The sequence below is a fragment of the Manis javanica genome, chromosome 2 (assembly GCF_040802235.1).
Source record: "Manis javanica isolate MJ-LG chromosome 2, MJ_LKY, whole genome shotgun sequence".
Classification (NCBI taxonomy): Eukaryota; Metazoa; Chordata; class Mammalia; order Pholidota; family Manidae; genus Manis; species Manis javanica.
This window is the reverse complement of record NC_133157.1, coordinates 35761501-35777292: the sequence shown is the minus strand read 5'-3', so window position 1 is coordinate 35777292 and position 15792 is coordinate 35761501. Positions and strand designations below refer to the sequence as shown.

At 47.0% G+C, this 15792-nt stretch overlaps 2 protein-coding genes and 1 non-coding gene across 8 annotated transcripts in view; 1 reads left to right on the top strand and 2 right to left on the bottom strand.

Moving 5' to 3' along the window:
- Window positions 1-11934, top strand: part of PHF24 (PHD finger protein 24) — a 32547-nt gene extending 20613 nt beyond the window's left edge. For 2 of the 6 annotated variants that reach the window (XM_073227977.1, XM_037009867.2), the window contains exons 2-9: window positions 888-932; window positions 1691-2072; window positions 2683-2868; window positions 5919-5997; window positions 6313-6518; window positions 6855-7015; window positions 7317-7412; window positions 7736-11934. In XM_073227977.1, the coding sequence (XP_073084078.1) occupies window positions 1695-2072; window positions 2683-2868; window positions 5919-5997; window positions 6313-6518; window positions 6855-7015; window positions 7317-7412; window positions 7736-7832 (1203 nt within the window). In that variant the 5' untranslated portion in view covers window positions 888-932; window positions 1691-1694 and the 3' untranslated portion in view covers window positions 7833-11934. Of the gene's footprint in view, window positions 1-887; window positions 933-1690; window positions 2073-2682; window positions 2869-5918; window positions 5998-6312; window positions 6519-6854; window positions 7016-7316; window positions 7413-7735 lie in introns of those variants that run through there. The other 4 variants (XM_073227969.1, XM_017671981.3, XM_037009868.2 and 1 more) reach the window with 3 other exon arrangements.
- SPATA31F3 (SPATA31 subfamily F member 3) overlaps window positions 1-15792 on the bottom strand; it is a 167675-nt gene that overhangs the window by 104764 nt on the left and 47119 nt on the right. The window contains exon 4 of the mRNA XM_073228019.1: window positions 14279-14353. The gene's annotated coding sequence lies outside the window, so the exon portion shown is untranslated. The remainder of the gene's footprint in view (window positions 1-14278; window positions 14354-15792) is intronic.
- LOC118970834 (U6 spliceosomal RNA) lies at window positions 13720-13824 on the bottom strand. The gene has a single exon (XR_005058984.1). It is a non-coding gene; the product is annotated as a U6 spliceosomal RNA (small nuclear RNA).

The window sequence follows — 15792 nt, the reverse complement described above, 5'->3', positions numbered from 1 at the left end:
TGGAATCTAAAAAACAAAATAAAAGAACAAAGAGAGGTAGACACATAAACACAGAGAATAGGCTGGTGGTTGCCATAGTGGAGGGCGATGGAAGTTTGGATAAAATAAAGGGGGAAAAATTAGGATGTTTGATATCTTGATTGAGATGATGGTTACATGAGTGTATCCATATGTTAAGATTCATTGAGCTATACACTAAGATCTGTGCGTTTTATTGTATGTACCTCAATTTTTAAGAATTATATCTCAACAAAGCTGGGAAATAAAAATAAAACTGCCTTGTCTCTTTACCCTTAGTCTAGTCAGTTATCTATTCTTAAAATTAACTAATTCTGTATCCATGGTATCTAATAAACTCAGTATCATTCCTGCTGCCATCATTTCAGTAAACCGTTACCTCTTGCCTGGACTACTATAGTAACCTTCTAATTGTCCCTAACCTCCTCTCCTGCTCTCTGTCACCTTTTCCCCAAACAAACTGAGGATAAGTTCCCACTCACCCTTCATGGTCCACTTGGACTCCCAGAGTGTGATCTCACTCTCCTTTAGGTATTTCTACCACTCTGTCTTACTCTTCTTTGAGTTCTGATATTAAGTATCTTGAGACTGTTCTCCTGTCTTCTGTTTCTTATGATGAGTAGTTGATACCTTACACATAGCTGTTCAGTAAATCTTGATTATAATAGATTGAGAGCAAGGCTGAAATGGGCTCTCTGCTCCACTTTGCCTAGAATACACATTCCCCAGCTGAATTCCACTAAGACCCTTCAGGCTAGGAAATAGCAGTTCAGCTTCCCAATGTGCAATGTCATGCCCTCACTTTCCAGAGTGGTACCCTGGTACTCCAGAGGAAGAACAGGGATAATGTTACTTTTTAACCTTAACAGGATATGGACCTTTCTTGAACAGTTCAGAAAATCAAAGCAGAAAAGGTGAGAGTGGCATTAATAAAGCCTTGTATGAGAAGCACCTTAGAGCTTATAATGAGATAATTGTCTGTGAAAGACAAACAGACCCATAAAAAGCTACTGATTGGAGGGCACAATAGAGTGTTTGTAACCTTGCCCACATGGATATGGTGGTAGAGTTTCCTGACTGTCTAATTTAGGAGTCCTTTAAAAATAGGAGTTCATTCACTCTGACTCAAAAAGTAGGCATTTGATGTGGATTATCCCTCAATGGATTGTGCCCAGCACTTGTTGGAGGAGCTCCCTTCAATCAGAAGTCTGAAATGTGTAGCTCTAGTCTTGCATTAAGCCTTGGGTCATCTTGTGGAGCAGAGGAGGGACTTGGGCTCTGAAGTCTCCAACTATCTCAAAGTAGCACAGCCTGGGACCCCTGGACCTAACTGGCTTTGGAACAGCAAGAAAGGCAGAGATACCATTTCACATTTGTAGAGTGCTTTCTAGTCTACTAAGCAGTGTTAAGCCCATTTTCTAAAGTTATCCTCACTACAGCCTGTGAACTACACTGGGTAGATAACCCTCATTTTATAAATGAGACAACCAAAGTCACAGGACTAGTCAGAAATAGAACCAGGGTCTTCTGACTCCTTAAAAAGTGCTCTCTCTACCCTACCTTGCTACTGATTTCCAGAAGAGGGAGAAATTAATAGCACTGGTTGAAACTGACTGGCCCCACATGGTCAGCCATTGGCTAAGTACGGGCACCCCCTGCTCTTTGCCCACAGAGCCATGGGGGTGTTGATGTCCAAGCGGCAGACAGTGGAGCAGGTGCAGAAGGTGAGCCTGGCAGTGTCTGCCTTCAAGGATGGGCTGCGGGATAGGCCTTCCATCCGACGTACAGGTGAGCTTCCAGGGTCCCCCCGTGGCACTGTAGAGGGCTCCGTTCAAGAGGTGCAGGAGGAGAAAGAAGCAGAGGCAAGTATCCCAGTGCTCCAAGAAGAAAGCAGTGTCAACCGTGCAGCCTGGGAGAGGCTCCGAGATGGGCGTGGAGTAGAACCTGAGGAGTTTGACAGGACCAATCGTTTCACACCCCCTGCCTTCATCCGCCCCACCCGGAAGCTGGATGATGACAAACCTCCAGATATCTGCTTGGAGCCCAGAGAGCCTGTGAGTGTCTATTCAGGGCAGAATCATCCCATCTTAGACCTGAGGATATAGGTATATGGTTGAAGTGAGACTCAAAACCAGAAAGATGGAGCTGAGTCCAGAACAATCTTCGAATTTCTTCCATAAGATTAAAAATGTTAGTTACATCCTGGCTTAGTCTTAGTGAATGACTTGAGGCAGTAGGAAATAAGAAGTGATATCACAGGAGGTCTTAGGAAGCATTTGGGAATTTGTGGAGGGTGTTGCTGTTGAGGGGAGTTGGAGAAGACAAAAACTGGGAGCTGCTACTGATATTTGTGCCCAGTATAGCAGGGATGCTAAGTATCCTACAGTGCCTGCAATAATCTCACAACAGATTCTTTCCAAAAATGCTAGTAGAAGTCCCTGTTCAGAAATATGGTCACAGAGGCTTGAGCAGCTGGAAGAGCCTGCTGGTTCTTGTCTCCCAGAGAAAAAGCTCTGCGGCCGTAACACTGGCTTCAGTTGGAGTGGTTCCTCTGGGCTGCTCTAGGGACACTCAGCTCCATGCGGGCAGCTTTGTGCTTGGTGGCCATGGGATCTTGCTACCTGTGCTTACACATCCGTGTTCATTCCTGCCATCCTTCCCCAGGTTGTCAACGATGAGATGTGTGATGTCTGTGAGGTCTGGACTGCCGAAAGCCTCTTTCCATGCAGGGTCTGCACAAGGGTTTTCCACGATGGCTGCCTGCGCCGAATGGGCTACCTCCACGGAGACAGTGCAGCGGAGGTGACTGAGATGGCGCACACAGAGACAGGCTGGAGCTGCCACTACTGTGTGAGCCTAACTGCAGGAACAACGGGCTGCTGCACCACAGGGAACTTGGCTCTTTTCCTGGAGGCCCCGTCTTAGAACACTTGTCTCTAGGCAGTGACCTCAAGAGTTTTCCAGTAGTAGATACAAGTAGAGCTTAGACAGGCTTTCTCTCCCTCGGTATTTTTGACGTTTGGGCACGAAACTTATTTATGGGAGCTGTGTGTACTGTAAGATGTTTAGTGGCATCCCTGGCCTCTATCCCATTAGAGGTCAGCAATACCCACACCAAGTTGTGACAGCCAAAAATGTCTCCAGATATTTCCAAGTGTGTCCTGGGGAAGCACAATCATCCCTAGTTGGGAACCACTGAGCTAGAAAACTAAATGGATAGGATGAGGCCTATTGACTCAAAAGTAACTGACTGGAGCAGTGCTTTCTCTTAACAGTCTATAGTTGTCATTCATTGTGCTCATCTGAAAAACCATCCTGAAATCCTAACCAGCTTGCTTCAAACAGTAATAGATTTTATCACAGGAAAACTTCTTGGCCCACGAGCTCTTAGGAGCATTTGTTGTTCATCTCTGAAGTGACATTATGTAAATTAAGTAACAAAGGTCTGTTGATTTGGAACTTTTCAAATTATATATAAATGCCTTCCAACTTTTAAAACAAAAAGCTAGATTCATACCCATTTCTTAGCACATCTGAGTAGAGTTCAAATCTTGCTTTATTGATCTGTTGTCCTGCAGAGATCTTCTTTATTCACTGATTTCAGAGTTAGGAGCATCTGCTGATCCCCTTTTTCTTCCTACTGCCTAGAAGAAAGCAAAGCTACGCCACTTGCTAACAAATAATGCTTTCTCTGTGACTTGTCCATAAAATCAAGTATAGAACAGTTATTTCCAGACAGTTAAATACCTTTTCTCCAGCTGGAGTATGCCACAGATGACCCTGCTCTACAGACAGTGTTCTCTGGTCACCACCCCTCGAGATGGCAGCTTTTTCACTCACAGCAACTCTGCTTTGTAGTGATCTGCTGATGTGGCACTGGGTTGAAGATGTGTCCTCCCTTACCCCCAGGAATACAAAGATCACCTCCTGGCTTTCTGTCACAGTCCTACCCTCATTACCACCACTCCCCATCAGGCTTTTTACAAAGGCTTCTTCCAAGCCTCTCCCCTTCGTCTCTTCCCTTCACAGCCAGGCTTCTTGAGAGGACTTCATCGTCTTGTGGTTCCTCATCCCCTGTAATTTGGCTTCTGCATTCATCATTCTGCTGAACTGGCTCTTCACCAGGGACCTAATTGTCAAATTTGGTGGCTTTTTCTCAGGCCTCTGTATTGTATTGACCTCTCTGATGTATTTAGCATTTCCTTATTGCCCCTTCTTTTTTTAGTGTCTGAGTGTTTTTTATAAGAATTATTACACAAAATGGAAACTAGAGAAAATAGAAAAATCAATAAAATCCCATCATACTTGTATAACTACTGTTAACACCCTACACTGTGCAACGCTCTTTTCTTGGTTTCCAGTACCCTCTACTGATTCTCTTCTTACCTTCTTCTCTGACCATTCTAAGTGCCCTTCTTTAATTTTTTCTCCCAGCCCTAATGACGGTGTTTCTCCAGGTTCTGTTGTCAACACTCTTTCTTTCTCATTGTATACTTTTTTTGGTAACTTCATCTACTACAGTACCTACAGCCACCATCTAAACACTGAGTCCTAAATCTGTGTATCCAGACCTAAATTTCCTCTGTCTCCTGGACTTACATCCATCTCAGTGTCTCACAGGTATTTCACATTCAGCATGCCCCCAAATGAACTCATCTTTCTCTCAACACTTATTCTCCTACCATTCCTTATCTCTGTGTATAGTCATACCACCCCCCACCCAGTTACCATCCCAATTCATTTCTCTCCTTCATCCCTCACATCCAGTAAGTCAATAGGTCCTGTTGATTCTACCTCTAATATCTCTCAAATCTCTTCCCCTTTCTCCATTCTTATGTTTTACTTTAGCCACTCATCTTTTCTTACCTGCAGTGCTGCAATAGCCACCTAATTGTTCTCCATGCCTGCCTCCAGGCTTTGCCCTTCTAATCCATTTTCCACACACAAAGAGCTGAGCATGAAACTCCACACTTACAAACCCTGCAATGACTCTGCTTTACCCTCCGAATAAAGGCCCAATTTGAAGGGCTCAGTAAAGGGCATTGGCCCATCTCCTCTCTTCCTCCCCTAACACACACACACATACCCTATACTCCAGCCACATCAAACATCTCGATGTTACATACCACTGTGCCCAGCATATACTAGGTGCTCAATAAGTTTATTGAAAGAAGAGTTTGAGCTCTTTATGAAATCCATGAATGAATACTCATGAAATGTCTGCTCTTGTTCTTGCTGGTATTTTAGGGAAAAAAATAACCTACTAGAAAAAAATATTTGATAAAGACTGCAAGACTGTAAATTAATGACAACAAAATAACATATCAGTGCTCTTTGGAATTAAAATTCATTTGCCTTTAGGAACTTTGTCATAATGGCATCTCTTTCCAAACCGTTCTGGAGTTATTTACAGTGATAAACCCAGTAGGAGCAGAGTTAGAATTAAACTTCTTTAAAAAACTAAACTATTCTTTGAGCATTCTAGTACAGAGGCCAAATACACAAAATGGATAAAGATGGAGTAACTCTGGTTGATGGAGCTAGGGATTCAAACCCTGTCCACTTAGTAGCTACCCTTCCCTCTTGCAGCAGTTTCCTAAGGCACTTCCAAGGAATCCCTAGGGATCTCAGAGAATAATTTTAAAACCACTATTTTAGTAAAAGGAACTCAGGGCTGGAGTCAGGATACCCAGGTTCTGGGAAAGATTCTGCCCCAGAGTTGGGCAGCTCTGAGCAAATCCTTTGTCCTTTCTGGGGCTTCAGTCTGATTTTGAATGAGACACTGGGATTAGATGATTTCAGAATTGCCTTCAAGTTGAAAAACTATTCCATCCTTCTTGAATCCTTGACCTTTCTTTCTTATTGGCCTTCATGGCCACTGACAGCTCTTCCTTTTTCAGGACAACCTCAACTTGCTGCTAACTGAGGAGGAAATGTACAGCCTCACAGAGACCTTCCAGCAGTGTAAAATCATCCCTGGTAAGGCTGGACAGTGCTGTCAGATGGAGGGGGCTGGGCAGATTTCTCCTCCATACTTTCCAGGATGAACAATGAAAGGAGTTTATGGAATTGTTGGGGTGGGGTGTAAGGGATAAATAGGCCCTTGTTCCCAAGCTGTTGGCCAGCAGGGGCACCCACCCCCAGCCACAAACCTTAGTTATCCTGGCTACAGGAGATAAGGACTCAGTAAGAGCTGTGGATATGGGGGCTCTGGAGGGTACCCTAGAGGTGAGTGAAGGTGTCCAGAGGCTAAGGAAAAGGTCAGCAGGGCTAGCAATGGGGCCCTCCCCACAGATTGCTCCCTGACGCTGGAGGATTTCCTGCGCTACCGCCACCAAGCAGCAAAGCAAGGGGACAGAGACAGGGCTCTAAGCAAGGAACAAGAGGAACAGGCAGCTCGCCAGTTTGCAGCCCTGGACCCTGAACATCGAGGACATATAGAGTGGCCTGACTTCTTGTCCCATGAGTCCCTCCTGCTTCTGCAGCAATTGCGTCCCCAGGTGAGGGCCAGCTGGGGTGAATGTCTATGGGATACTGAGTAACAGAAACCTGAGAAGCATGCCAGGCAGGTTGGGGGAGCACTGGGTACAGTCTGAGCAGGGACCAGTACCAGAAAAGGGCTCAGTTTCCATCCAGTGCCTAAGCTGGAGAAACTGCCCAAAGAAGAATGACCTGCACTGGGCTCAAGTGCAAACGTTGATGCTACCAGAAAGGCTCTGGGCAACTTCAAAGGGAGGTTGCAGGGGTGGTAGTGGAGGTAGGATAGGATATTCTTTGGCTTAAACTTTTACAAAATATTTTCATCTCTAAGATCTTACCTTATCTCTTATTCCCAGAACTCTCTGTTAAGGCTTCTGACAGTCAAGGAGAGGGAGCGAGCCCGAGCCACCTTCCTGACACGTGGCAGCGGGAACACTATCAGTGAGGCAGAGAGCCGCCAAGCCCAGCACTCTTGGTTCTGCAAACGCCTCGCAGAAGCTCCTTCCTGCAGTGTCAGGTCTGTTTCTTGCCAATCCCTTCCCCTTCTCCTGTACCTCCTCCTTTTTCCATGTCAAATGGCCCTTGGTATGAAAGATACCTCCCTGGTTCTCCTGCCAACAGCTAATAAAGGATCCTCCCATGCATTAGATGCAGGACAGTAACTCCTATTGACCAAGGACAGAGCAGTCTCTACTCCAAAGTGTTGCCCTGTCAAAAAAGCCTAGACATGCACATCCAGAGCCATGAGTTCACCAGAGTTTGGAGGGGCCAGGCCTTTCACTGTCCCACTCTGAACTATATGTCCTTGTACCCAACAGCATCAGCCAGGTGGGTCCGATAGCAGATAGCAGCCCAGCCAGCAGCAGCAGCAAGAGTCAAGACAAGGCCCTGCTACCCACAGAGCAGGGGTCCAGGTGAGTGGGACCTCCTTGTCTGGCTGTCTGCACTCCTAACTCCCTAACACACAAGAGAAGGCATTACCCCCTTCACCCAAAACACCAAGTGCCTCCCCCCACAAGAAATCAGGCTCCAAGAGTGCATATTTGACCCTAGATCTATAGGGCTAGCCAGCTGGTCTGTCCAACTTGAAGCATAGCCAGCCATCACCAGATCAGGTGCAAGCCAGGGTTTTCCTGAGTTTTGCCCAGTTTGAGCCGTACTGCCTCTGGAATCAGGTCTTAGAAGCCTCCGTACTATGCAACCAGCCTCACAAACCTGTTCTTTGCTTCCACTCCAGACTTGTGAACTGGCCTACCTTCCTGCGGGAGAATGTCGTCTACATCTTGGCTGCTCGCCCCAACAGCTCAGCCATTCACCTGAAACCCCCAGGATAGCATGGAGCAGAGAAGCTCAATTTGGGGACAGTGGCATTCTCTCCCTCTGTTCCTTTTACCCTTCCCCCACCAACATCTAGTACTGAGACTTAGGGAGATGGAGCACTGCCAGCATCTTGATTTGTCACTAAACTTTATGGCACTGAAACTACTATTCCCCCCACCCCCAACAGAGGCAGTAAATACATTGCTACAGGAAAACAATTTGTGGGATTTGTGGCAGCATCCATTCCTGGATGACCCCCTGCCCTCACATCACAGACTAGACCTGACTACACACATATATGCATGGACATGTGTGCACGCGTGCGCGCAAATTCTGATTCCTGGTGTCAGAGATGGCAACTAGTCTGTGGAGTCCTACATTAGGAAAGGGGGGGCAGCCCCTCCCAGAGACCCAGAACTCTAGGAACCTCTTAGCCAGATTGTTTAAGTCCAAGAGTCTTTAGCAGAAGAGTCAAAAACCAAGGTGAGCCATCCTGGCCCCTGTTTTCCAGATGGGCATTCATGGCCCAGAGCCCAAGGGGCCTGAATGGAACAAGTATGTTGGCAAGAGTCCCAGACCTCTGCGTTAGATGGTTCAGATAAGTCAGCTACCACAGAGACCAAAGTCTGAGTTCCAGTGAAGGCAAGATCTGGATAGAAGAGGAGAGGAGGAGGCTCATGCTTTTCTATCCTTCCAGCTCAACTAAACTATAGACTAGAAAAGAGTGCCATTGCATGGAGAACAAGAGCCAGCCTCTTCCACAGCCCAAGAAAGAACCACTCCAGAGAAGCCCTAAGCAGGGACTCCTTTCAGCCACTCTGACGATGAGGACAAGAGGCTGGAGCTAAGAAGAGGATTTGCATCTCAGCTGTCTTGAGCAGAGAAAGTCCCAGCAAATCCTCACAGGAGGTGGTTTCCCTTCTCCCCATGTGGCCTGAGTTGCTGCTTCTCCCTGCTAATCACAACATGTTCTTCCCCACCAGGCTAGGGCCTGGACCTGGCATGGGATGACTTTGAGGGCAAGCAGAGGCAGCCACAAGGCCACCAAGCCTGGCTTCTAAGCCCTAGCTGTCCTTCCCAAATTCTCATCAAGATCTCATGTCAGTGCATGTTGTGAGTCAGCTCTGGCCCTGGGGTCCAGGTTTGTTTCCAGCCTAATGACTTAGGTTTAGCTAGATCTGACTACCAAGAGTTATTTGAGAGGGAGTTGGCTCAGTCATGCAGAAGATAACATATCCCCATTGCTCAAGGCCCTCGTACTAAGTTGGGTGCTTAACAGAAGTAGTAGCATACAGCTCAGTGTTGAGATGCTCAGAGGAAAGGGAGTAAGCTGCAACCAGGGGCTTGGTAAGAGCACTGTATGGTCATCTCCTGTAGACACTGCCTGACCTAGAAAGAGGGTGAGAAGCTTTTGGGGTTGGGATTATTTAAGACTGAAATGAAACACAAGATGAATATGGGTTCATGTGTATGGCCCTGAACATTTCAAACCCACAGCTTTTTGTAAATACTACTTAGCCATTTTCTCAATACTAATCAGTAGAAGGGCCCATTACTCAGCCAAAATAAAAAAGAAAGCACATGACTCTTAGGTACAAGGACTGCATGTGACATAGCCAGGCCTGGGGTTTTGCACTGAGAAGATAAAAGCACACTAAGCACAGGGGCCTTTGCTTACTCTCCTGGCAAATCACCTTCTGTGCCAATGGCCTTGGGCTGCTTGATCTCACAGAAAAGGCATTTTCAGGAGAGAGAAGCTCTGGGCTTTGAGAGCTTAACAGCTTTCTCCTCCTGCCTTGTCATAAGTCACAGGGCCTGGAAGTCCCTTTTCTTGTTCCCTGATCCTGTACAGATCAGGGTGATGCCTACCTCTCTGGAGCAGCTTCTCACTTTTTGTGAGTGAGTGGTGAACGACCGTGGGGCAGATCAGACTGGCTGGATCCCAGGGCCTGGCAAAGTAGGCCCCAGAGTTCTTCTACAACAGAATCAGGCCCATTTGGGATCATCTGTCTCCCTTTCCTAGGAGAGCAGGCTTCCTTGGTTGGTGCATGCTGCAGCGGGCCCAGGCGACGCTGCTCCCAGCACAGGGTGGAGCTTCCAGTCCACAAGAGTCCTAGGAAGCCCACAAACACCGAGGAGCAACCAGCCTCTTCTCTGTAGGCACCTAGCTTTTTATCAAAGAAGTTCCATTGCTCCCCCGTTCCAGAGCTGCAGAAGCCCCACCTCAACCCTGTCTGGGGTCTCTCTTTGCAGTGCTGTAATCCATGGAAACTCTGCACTGTGTATGGAGATGTTAAAACTTTTATAAACCCAGTGAAGCCCATTCCCCTTCCTTTTCAAGCCTTTCCATCACTGTGACTGTCAGAAATTCTGCCAAGTACAAAAATTAGTGTCTGACTCTATTAAGGGTATGAGAAAATGTTAAGTCTTTTCTTCTCAGCTGCCCAAAATTGAGACCAGTACTTTTCCCCAGCACCACCCACTCCATCTCCCAGCGGGGTTACATAAATGCTCTGAAGACCACTTGTCCTAAGCTGTTTTTCACCCAGCAGTCTTCTTCCCGACACTCAGATTTAAAGATAGGGGCATCTGGATGACACAGTGGAGCTGCAGGGACACAGGGTCAGGTAAGCCAGTAGCTATGGACACATAACCTCTCCAGGTCTGCTCCATGGCTTCCTCTCCTGAGACCAGTGTTCCCCAATAGATAACAGGCTGCACTTTTGAGCAATGGCCCCTTTGGATCCCAGGGACAGGGAGTTCCCTCACTTACATACTGACCTGCTCTCAAGTGCTCTTCTTCCTTTGAGGACAGCCACAGCTGAAGCCATGAGTGCACTGCCTTTTTGTGCCCTGGGTTCAAATGACCAGGACTGCAGGGCAGACACTGGCCTTCCTGGTCCTGGTGCTCCCTAAGGGATGTCACCCTGGCCTTGTTTGGGTGGCCAAATCTGGGGGTTCCCCCATTCCTATCACCAATAAGGGAAGCAAATAAAAACTGCCTGGGAAAAGGGCAGCTCGCTGCAGGAGTGAGCTAAAGATGGTTTGGGGGCCTGTTAGCCCAAACCACAGTCTCAATCATTGCAGATTTCATAGCTTCAGTAAGAGTGGTGCAAGAAACCCTAAAATCAAGAGGAAAGCTCAGCAGAAGCTGTTTGGGAAGATCCGAGGCTAGCCATGGCCACCCAGAGCCAAAAGTACCCTCCAGGCAAGACTGGTAACAGGCTCTAGTGACCTGTATGAATGTCCCCTTCAAACCAGTAAAGTAAAGGCAGATGGATACTCAGCACTAAAAGGCAGAACAACCTTGACACCAGGATTTCAGGACATCCTGGCAGCACCTGTAACTACAACCCCTTTTTGACCCTCTATTTACAGTGGAATAAAATTGCTCCTTTCTCCATGCCACTTAGTTTGAACTTGCTGAGGATCTCTCTGGGCCCCTGGCTGCAGACCAAACAACAGAGATCTCCCTGAATGGGAGGTATTAATGTGTCAGGCTTCTTCCCAACAGCCTTGGAGTCGGGTGGGACTGGGCATTTTCCCTGATGGCTTTCCTGCTGCCACTGCTTTTGGCAACCTTGAAAGGAAACTGGTTACAGAATTTCCACTAGACCTAACTAGCACTAAGGAAACACTTCCCTCTGGGCCACATGCCACAATTATCCAGCCCATAGAGAGGGTGTCAGGCCTGTCTGGGCCAGTGACTAAGAAGCCCAAATACATTCCAGTTTGGATAGTATGGGCTGGCTTGACCACAGGTGAGAATGTTGAGAGTAGCAAGGCCTTTTCATATTCATGGTGAGACAAAGGCCTTCAAGCTTAACCTCCTCTAAGAGATGGCCTACAATCTGTGTCCCAGCCAAACACAAGCTTGTGAGAGGAACTCTGAGAGCACTCAAACAATAATTCAAGCCCTCTGGTCCCTCACACCCTTTCTGTATGCTTTTCTGCGCAAGGTAACTTGACAGTAAGCTGAGGGGAACATCCCCAAGCCCTGTCTTCCCACCACTACAGCTGCATGCTTCTCCCCATGGCTCAGCATTCACACCAGAAGGTGTGATGCTCCCATAAGCTGGGCATGGTGGATATCATAATAAATAGATTGTGATGCTATTTTGGCTTCCTGTTTCCTCTTTGGGGCACCTGCCGAGTTTCTGCATGATTTCCTAACTTTGGCCAATTCCTGAGTCTAAGACTGGAGCTATAGCTTCCAGGAAAAACACAATACACTGTGGCTCTCTTTCTAGAGTTTTCCTGGTGTTGACCGTCCCAAGAATCATGTGATGGATGATGGGTGGTAGGTAGAGGTGTGAGGACACAGAGGGGAAGTAGGGGCCCTGAAGAGAGGAGCTGGAGTGTTTGAAGAAATTGATGAGGAGTAAGGCCTCCAAGGCTATCTGCTATGTACTGCCCCCACCTCCCCACCAAGAGTCACTTATAGACATTGCTCTTCACAGTTTCTGCTGAGCTAAAAAGTAAAGAAGACAGTTGGCTGTGTTTTCTCCTGGTCTTCTGGGCACTCCTTGGTCTAAGAGTTTCCTCCCCATTTTTGCAAATTGTTTTAATGTGATAGGATAGGGTTGGGTAAACTAAGGTCTGAAGAATCTTTTGGAGGACTGGAATCCTATTCATCCCTTTTACCTGATAAGAACAGAACCTGTAAAGCATCTTTAGACTGTGTATCAAAGACAGGTACTCTACCACTAAACCATAGGGGTCCCAAATACAAATAATCGCTAATATTTTTTAGAAGTTACTGTGCACTGGATAGTTCAAAGTGCCTTGCATAAAGTAATCTTCAAAACAGCCCTATGAGATTTGTATTACAGATGAGAAAAGGAATGGAGAGGCTGAGAGTTCCTCAAGGTTGCAGAGTCACACAGCTAGGAAGCAGGAAACCAGGTACTCTGGCTTCAGTGCCCATGTTCTTAACCACTTTATTGCTCTGCCTGTCAAAGTACACCTCAAGGAAAGAGCTGCTGTGTGATCTAGCACCTCCCCTTCTCACCACCAGCAAAAGACATACACAGATAACCAGGCCTGCAGCCATGTCACAGGATTTCTTACTACCTGCACAACTCACCCTGTTCATTCACAGGGCTCCCATCCCTCTCCTCCCTGGAGTTTTCCCACAGAGGTCCATCAGATTCAGAGACAGCCTAATGACATCCTTAAGGTCCCTTCTCCTTGTCTCCAGGCTCAGTGAAGCCAAGTATTGAGACAAAAAAAAAGAGGTATACAAAGCTGATCTTCTGTGGACCCTAGTGATGAGTAAGGTTTTCCCACCCTCAGTCTGGCAGACCTGAATGGACCTTCAGACCCTCCAGGCCACTTGTTCCTGGGACCAGCTGGAGTCTCAATTCCACACAAATGTCCACCCACCCTGCCTTGCTTTGACTCAAAGCACTCCTTTTTATCTCTAGGGAAAGTTATTCCCCAAAGGGGAACAGGGGCTGCTAAATTTGCTAAACATGGAGTAATTAGTGTTCTCCCTTCACCTCAGACTGTTGTTGGGAGTTTTACCTTGTTAAACCTGTTTCCTTATCTGTAAAAATCTGGAAAACAGTCCCTGTCCTGTATGCCTTCTGGGCTGATAGTTGAGTGAGGACAGAATGTGTTTGCTAAGAGGAAGGAGCTTCACTGAGTGTAAGGCACTGAGTGAGCAACGAGGATTTCTGGCCCCATCTGCAAGCTGTGTGTGTCTCATCTGCCACCTACTCACAGTCCCAGGCATAGAGAGAGGGTACTGCCAATGGCCTCTGTCCACAGTGCTGAAGTCACAGCCAAGCTAGCTGGGGATCTTCAGTCCCTCTTTTTGTTTTATTTTGTTTGTAAAATACTAATTTATTCACATACACATTCATTTTACATTATTACATTTTAACATTCATCAGGAACAAAAATATGAAACACTTCATGAATTTTCATGTCATCCTAGCACAGAGACCATGCTAATCTTCGCTATCATTACAGTTTTAGTACATGTGCTGCGCAAGCAAGCACTTCAGCCCCTCCTTTTCTCACCTTTAAGAATCAGGTACAGAGATTTCCAAGCCCAATGATTGCCCTAAAACTCAGAGGGTATTGCCAAAATGTTTTCATTTATTTCAAGTATCTTTGTTTTTAAAAATAAATATAATATTCCTTTCAAAATTATAACAGGTACAAATGAGGAAGGTGGTTTAGCAGTTCAGGGAGAAAAGAGGCTGTGGTCTTCATTTGGTACGGGTGAACAGGATGACAGGGCTAGCAAAAAAACTGATGTAACCTGAGGCTACATAGAAAGAAGTTCAGAATCAGAGGAGCAGGCAGGCTAGCTCGTTTATACATGGCGCTCCTGGAAAAAGCTAATCAGAGCAAGGTACCACGAACTGAAACCCAGCCAGGGAACATGGTGTTAGTGGCTGGAATCAAAGAAGGTAGAGGAGGAACCTTCAAAGGCCTAAGGGGTACTCACCCATTGAAGAAGAACAGACTTGAGGGGTGCAGATGGCTGATATCTGGCAGATGGGACCAATGAGATCAATGTGACCTAAAGGACAGGGTTAAGAAAGACCACAGGTGGAGAAGAGGCAAATTTCTGCTCAAGTAGGACCAAAATAACTCAGTACCAGGGAAGGTGGTGAAGCTACATAAGCATATGACAGAAATGTTCAGCTAGGGGTAGGATGCCTTACCAGGTATCCAGTCCCTTTGAGGGATGCCTGTAATGGTTAAGCACCTTTGGTGCACGCCCACCCCTGAGCTGGGCTAAGCTGGAGGGAGATCCATGATTGTAGAGATCCATCCACATGACCTCAAAGTGTCAGCATCAGTGGATTGGGAACCTTAATTTCTTTAGTTCAACCTCACAGATCAATGTTTGCACCTACAGCTCTGGGTCCTGACCTGAGAGAAAAGATCTAAGGTCTCAGTACACCTGACATTCCCTTCCCAGGTGGTCTCCGGGAAGCTTTCCTCTAGAACCTTATGTTGCGCGCCCTCTGCTGGTCATTCCTAGCACGTTCCTCCCAGCCCAAGGCAAGAAACAACCCCTTCGAACCCTGAGTACCCGTCAGTGTAAATTCAGAATATGCAGGGAGATGCCAGGTGAATACCAAGGAGTTAGAGTGCTGGTCAATGTTCAGTCAGTGCACAGGATCAGAACTGAATCTGCAAATGAGTTCAAACACCTGTTAAGGTTAGGCTCATCCATGTCTAGGAGAATGGCTTAGGTTTTGGGGACTGCCTGGCCAGGGCTAAAACAAAGGTCAGTGTGTCAGGCTGAGACCAAAGTTAGGACTCAGTGTGGGACTGAAGTCTGGGCCCAAGTGTCAACATGAAGGATATATTCAGGTGAGATGTCAAGAGTCTGCCCTCAGGAAGGAGTCAGTCTGCATCCAGGGCAATGGGGTCAACATAGCATTCCTATATCAGGTGGAAGCATCAGGTTATAAGGACTAAGCACCAGAGAACTCAAACAAGAGATACTTCCAGGGAGAAATAGAAGCAATGGAGAACAGAATTAGTAGTCACTAACTTCAAGGGCCTCCCAACCTTTAAGATGGTGATGGGCAGGCTAGAGCCCCCTTTCTCCTCAGAAGGTGGATCCAGTATTCTAGTTACAGTTCCCTCTTGAAAGCCCCCTACCAGCCTTAGTATTGCCACATCACAAGTCATAGCCACAATCTAGGGCCAAGAGAGGTGCAAGGGCCAGTCCTGTCACTGCAGAGAGCTGGTGCTGTGGGGGTAGTCTTCATTTCCCCCAGGATTCCCTGTTTCTACTGGCAACAGAGCCTGGCAGCCTCCCACACCCAGATCTTAGCAACCGTGGGAGCTCCTGGCAACTGCTGCCATAGTGACAAGACAGGGAGCTGAGAATGGGCTGAGGGTGGAACACTTCCTCTGAAGTCTTCAGGATATGTGCATGATAGGGGACCCCGCTCCCAAATACAGGCTGGGAAGGCACATGTGCTCCTGTTTAAACACCTC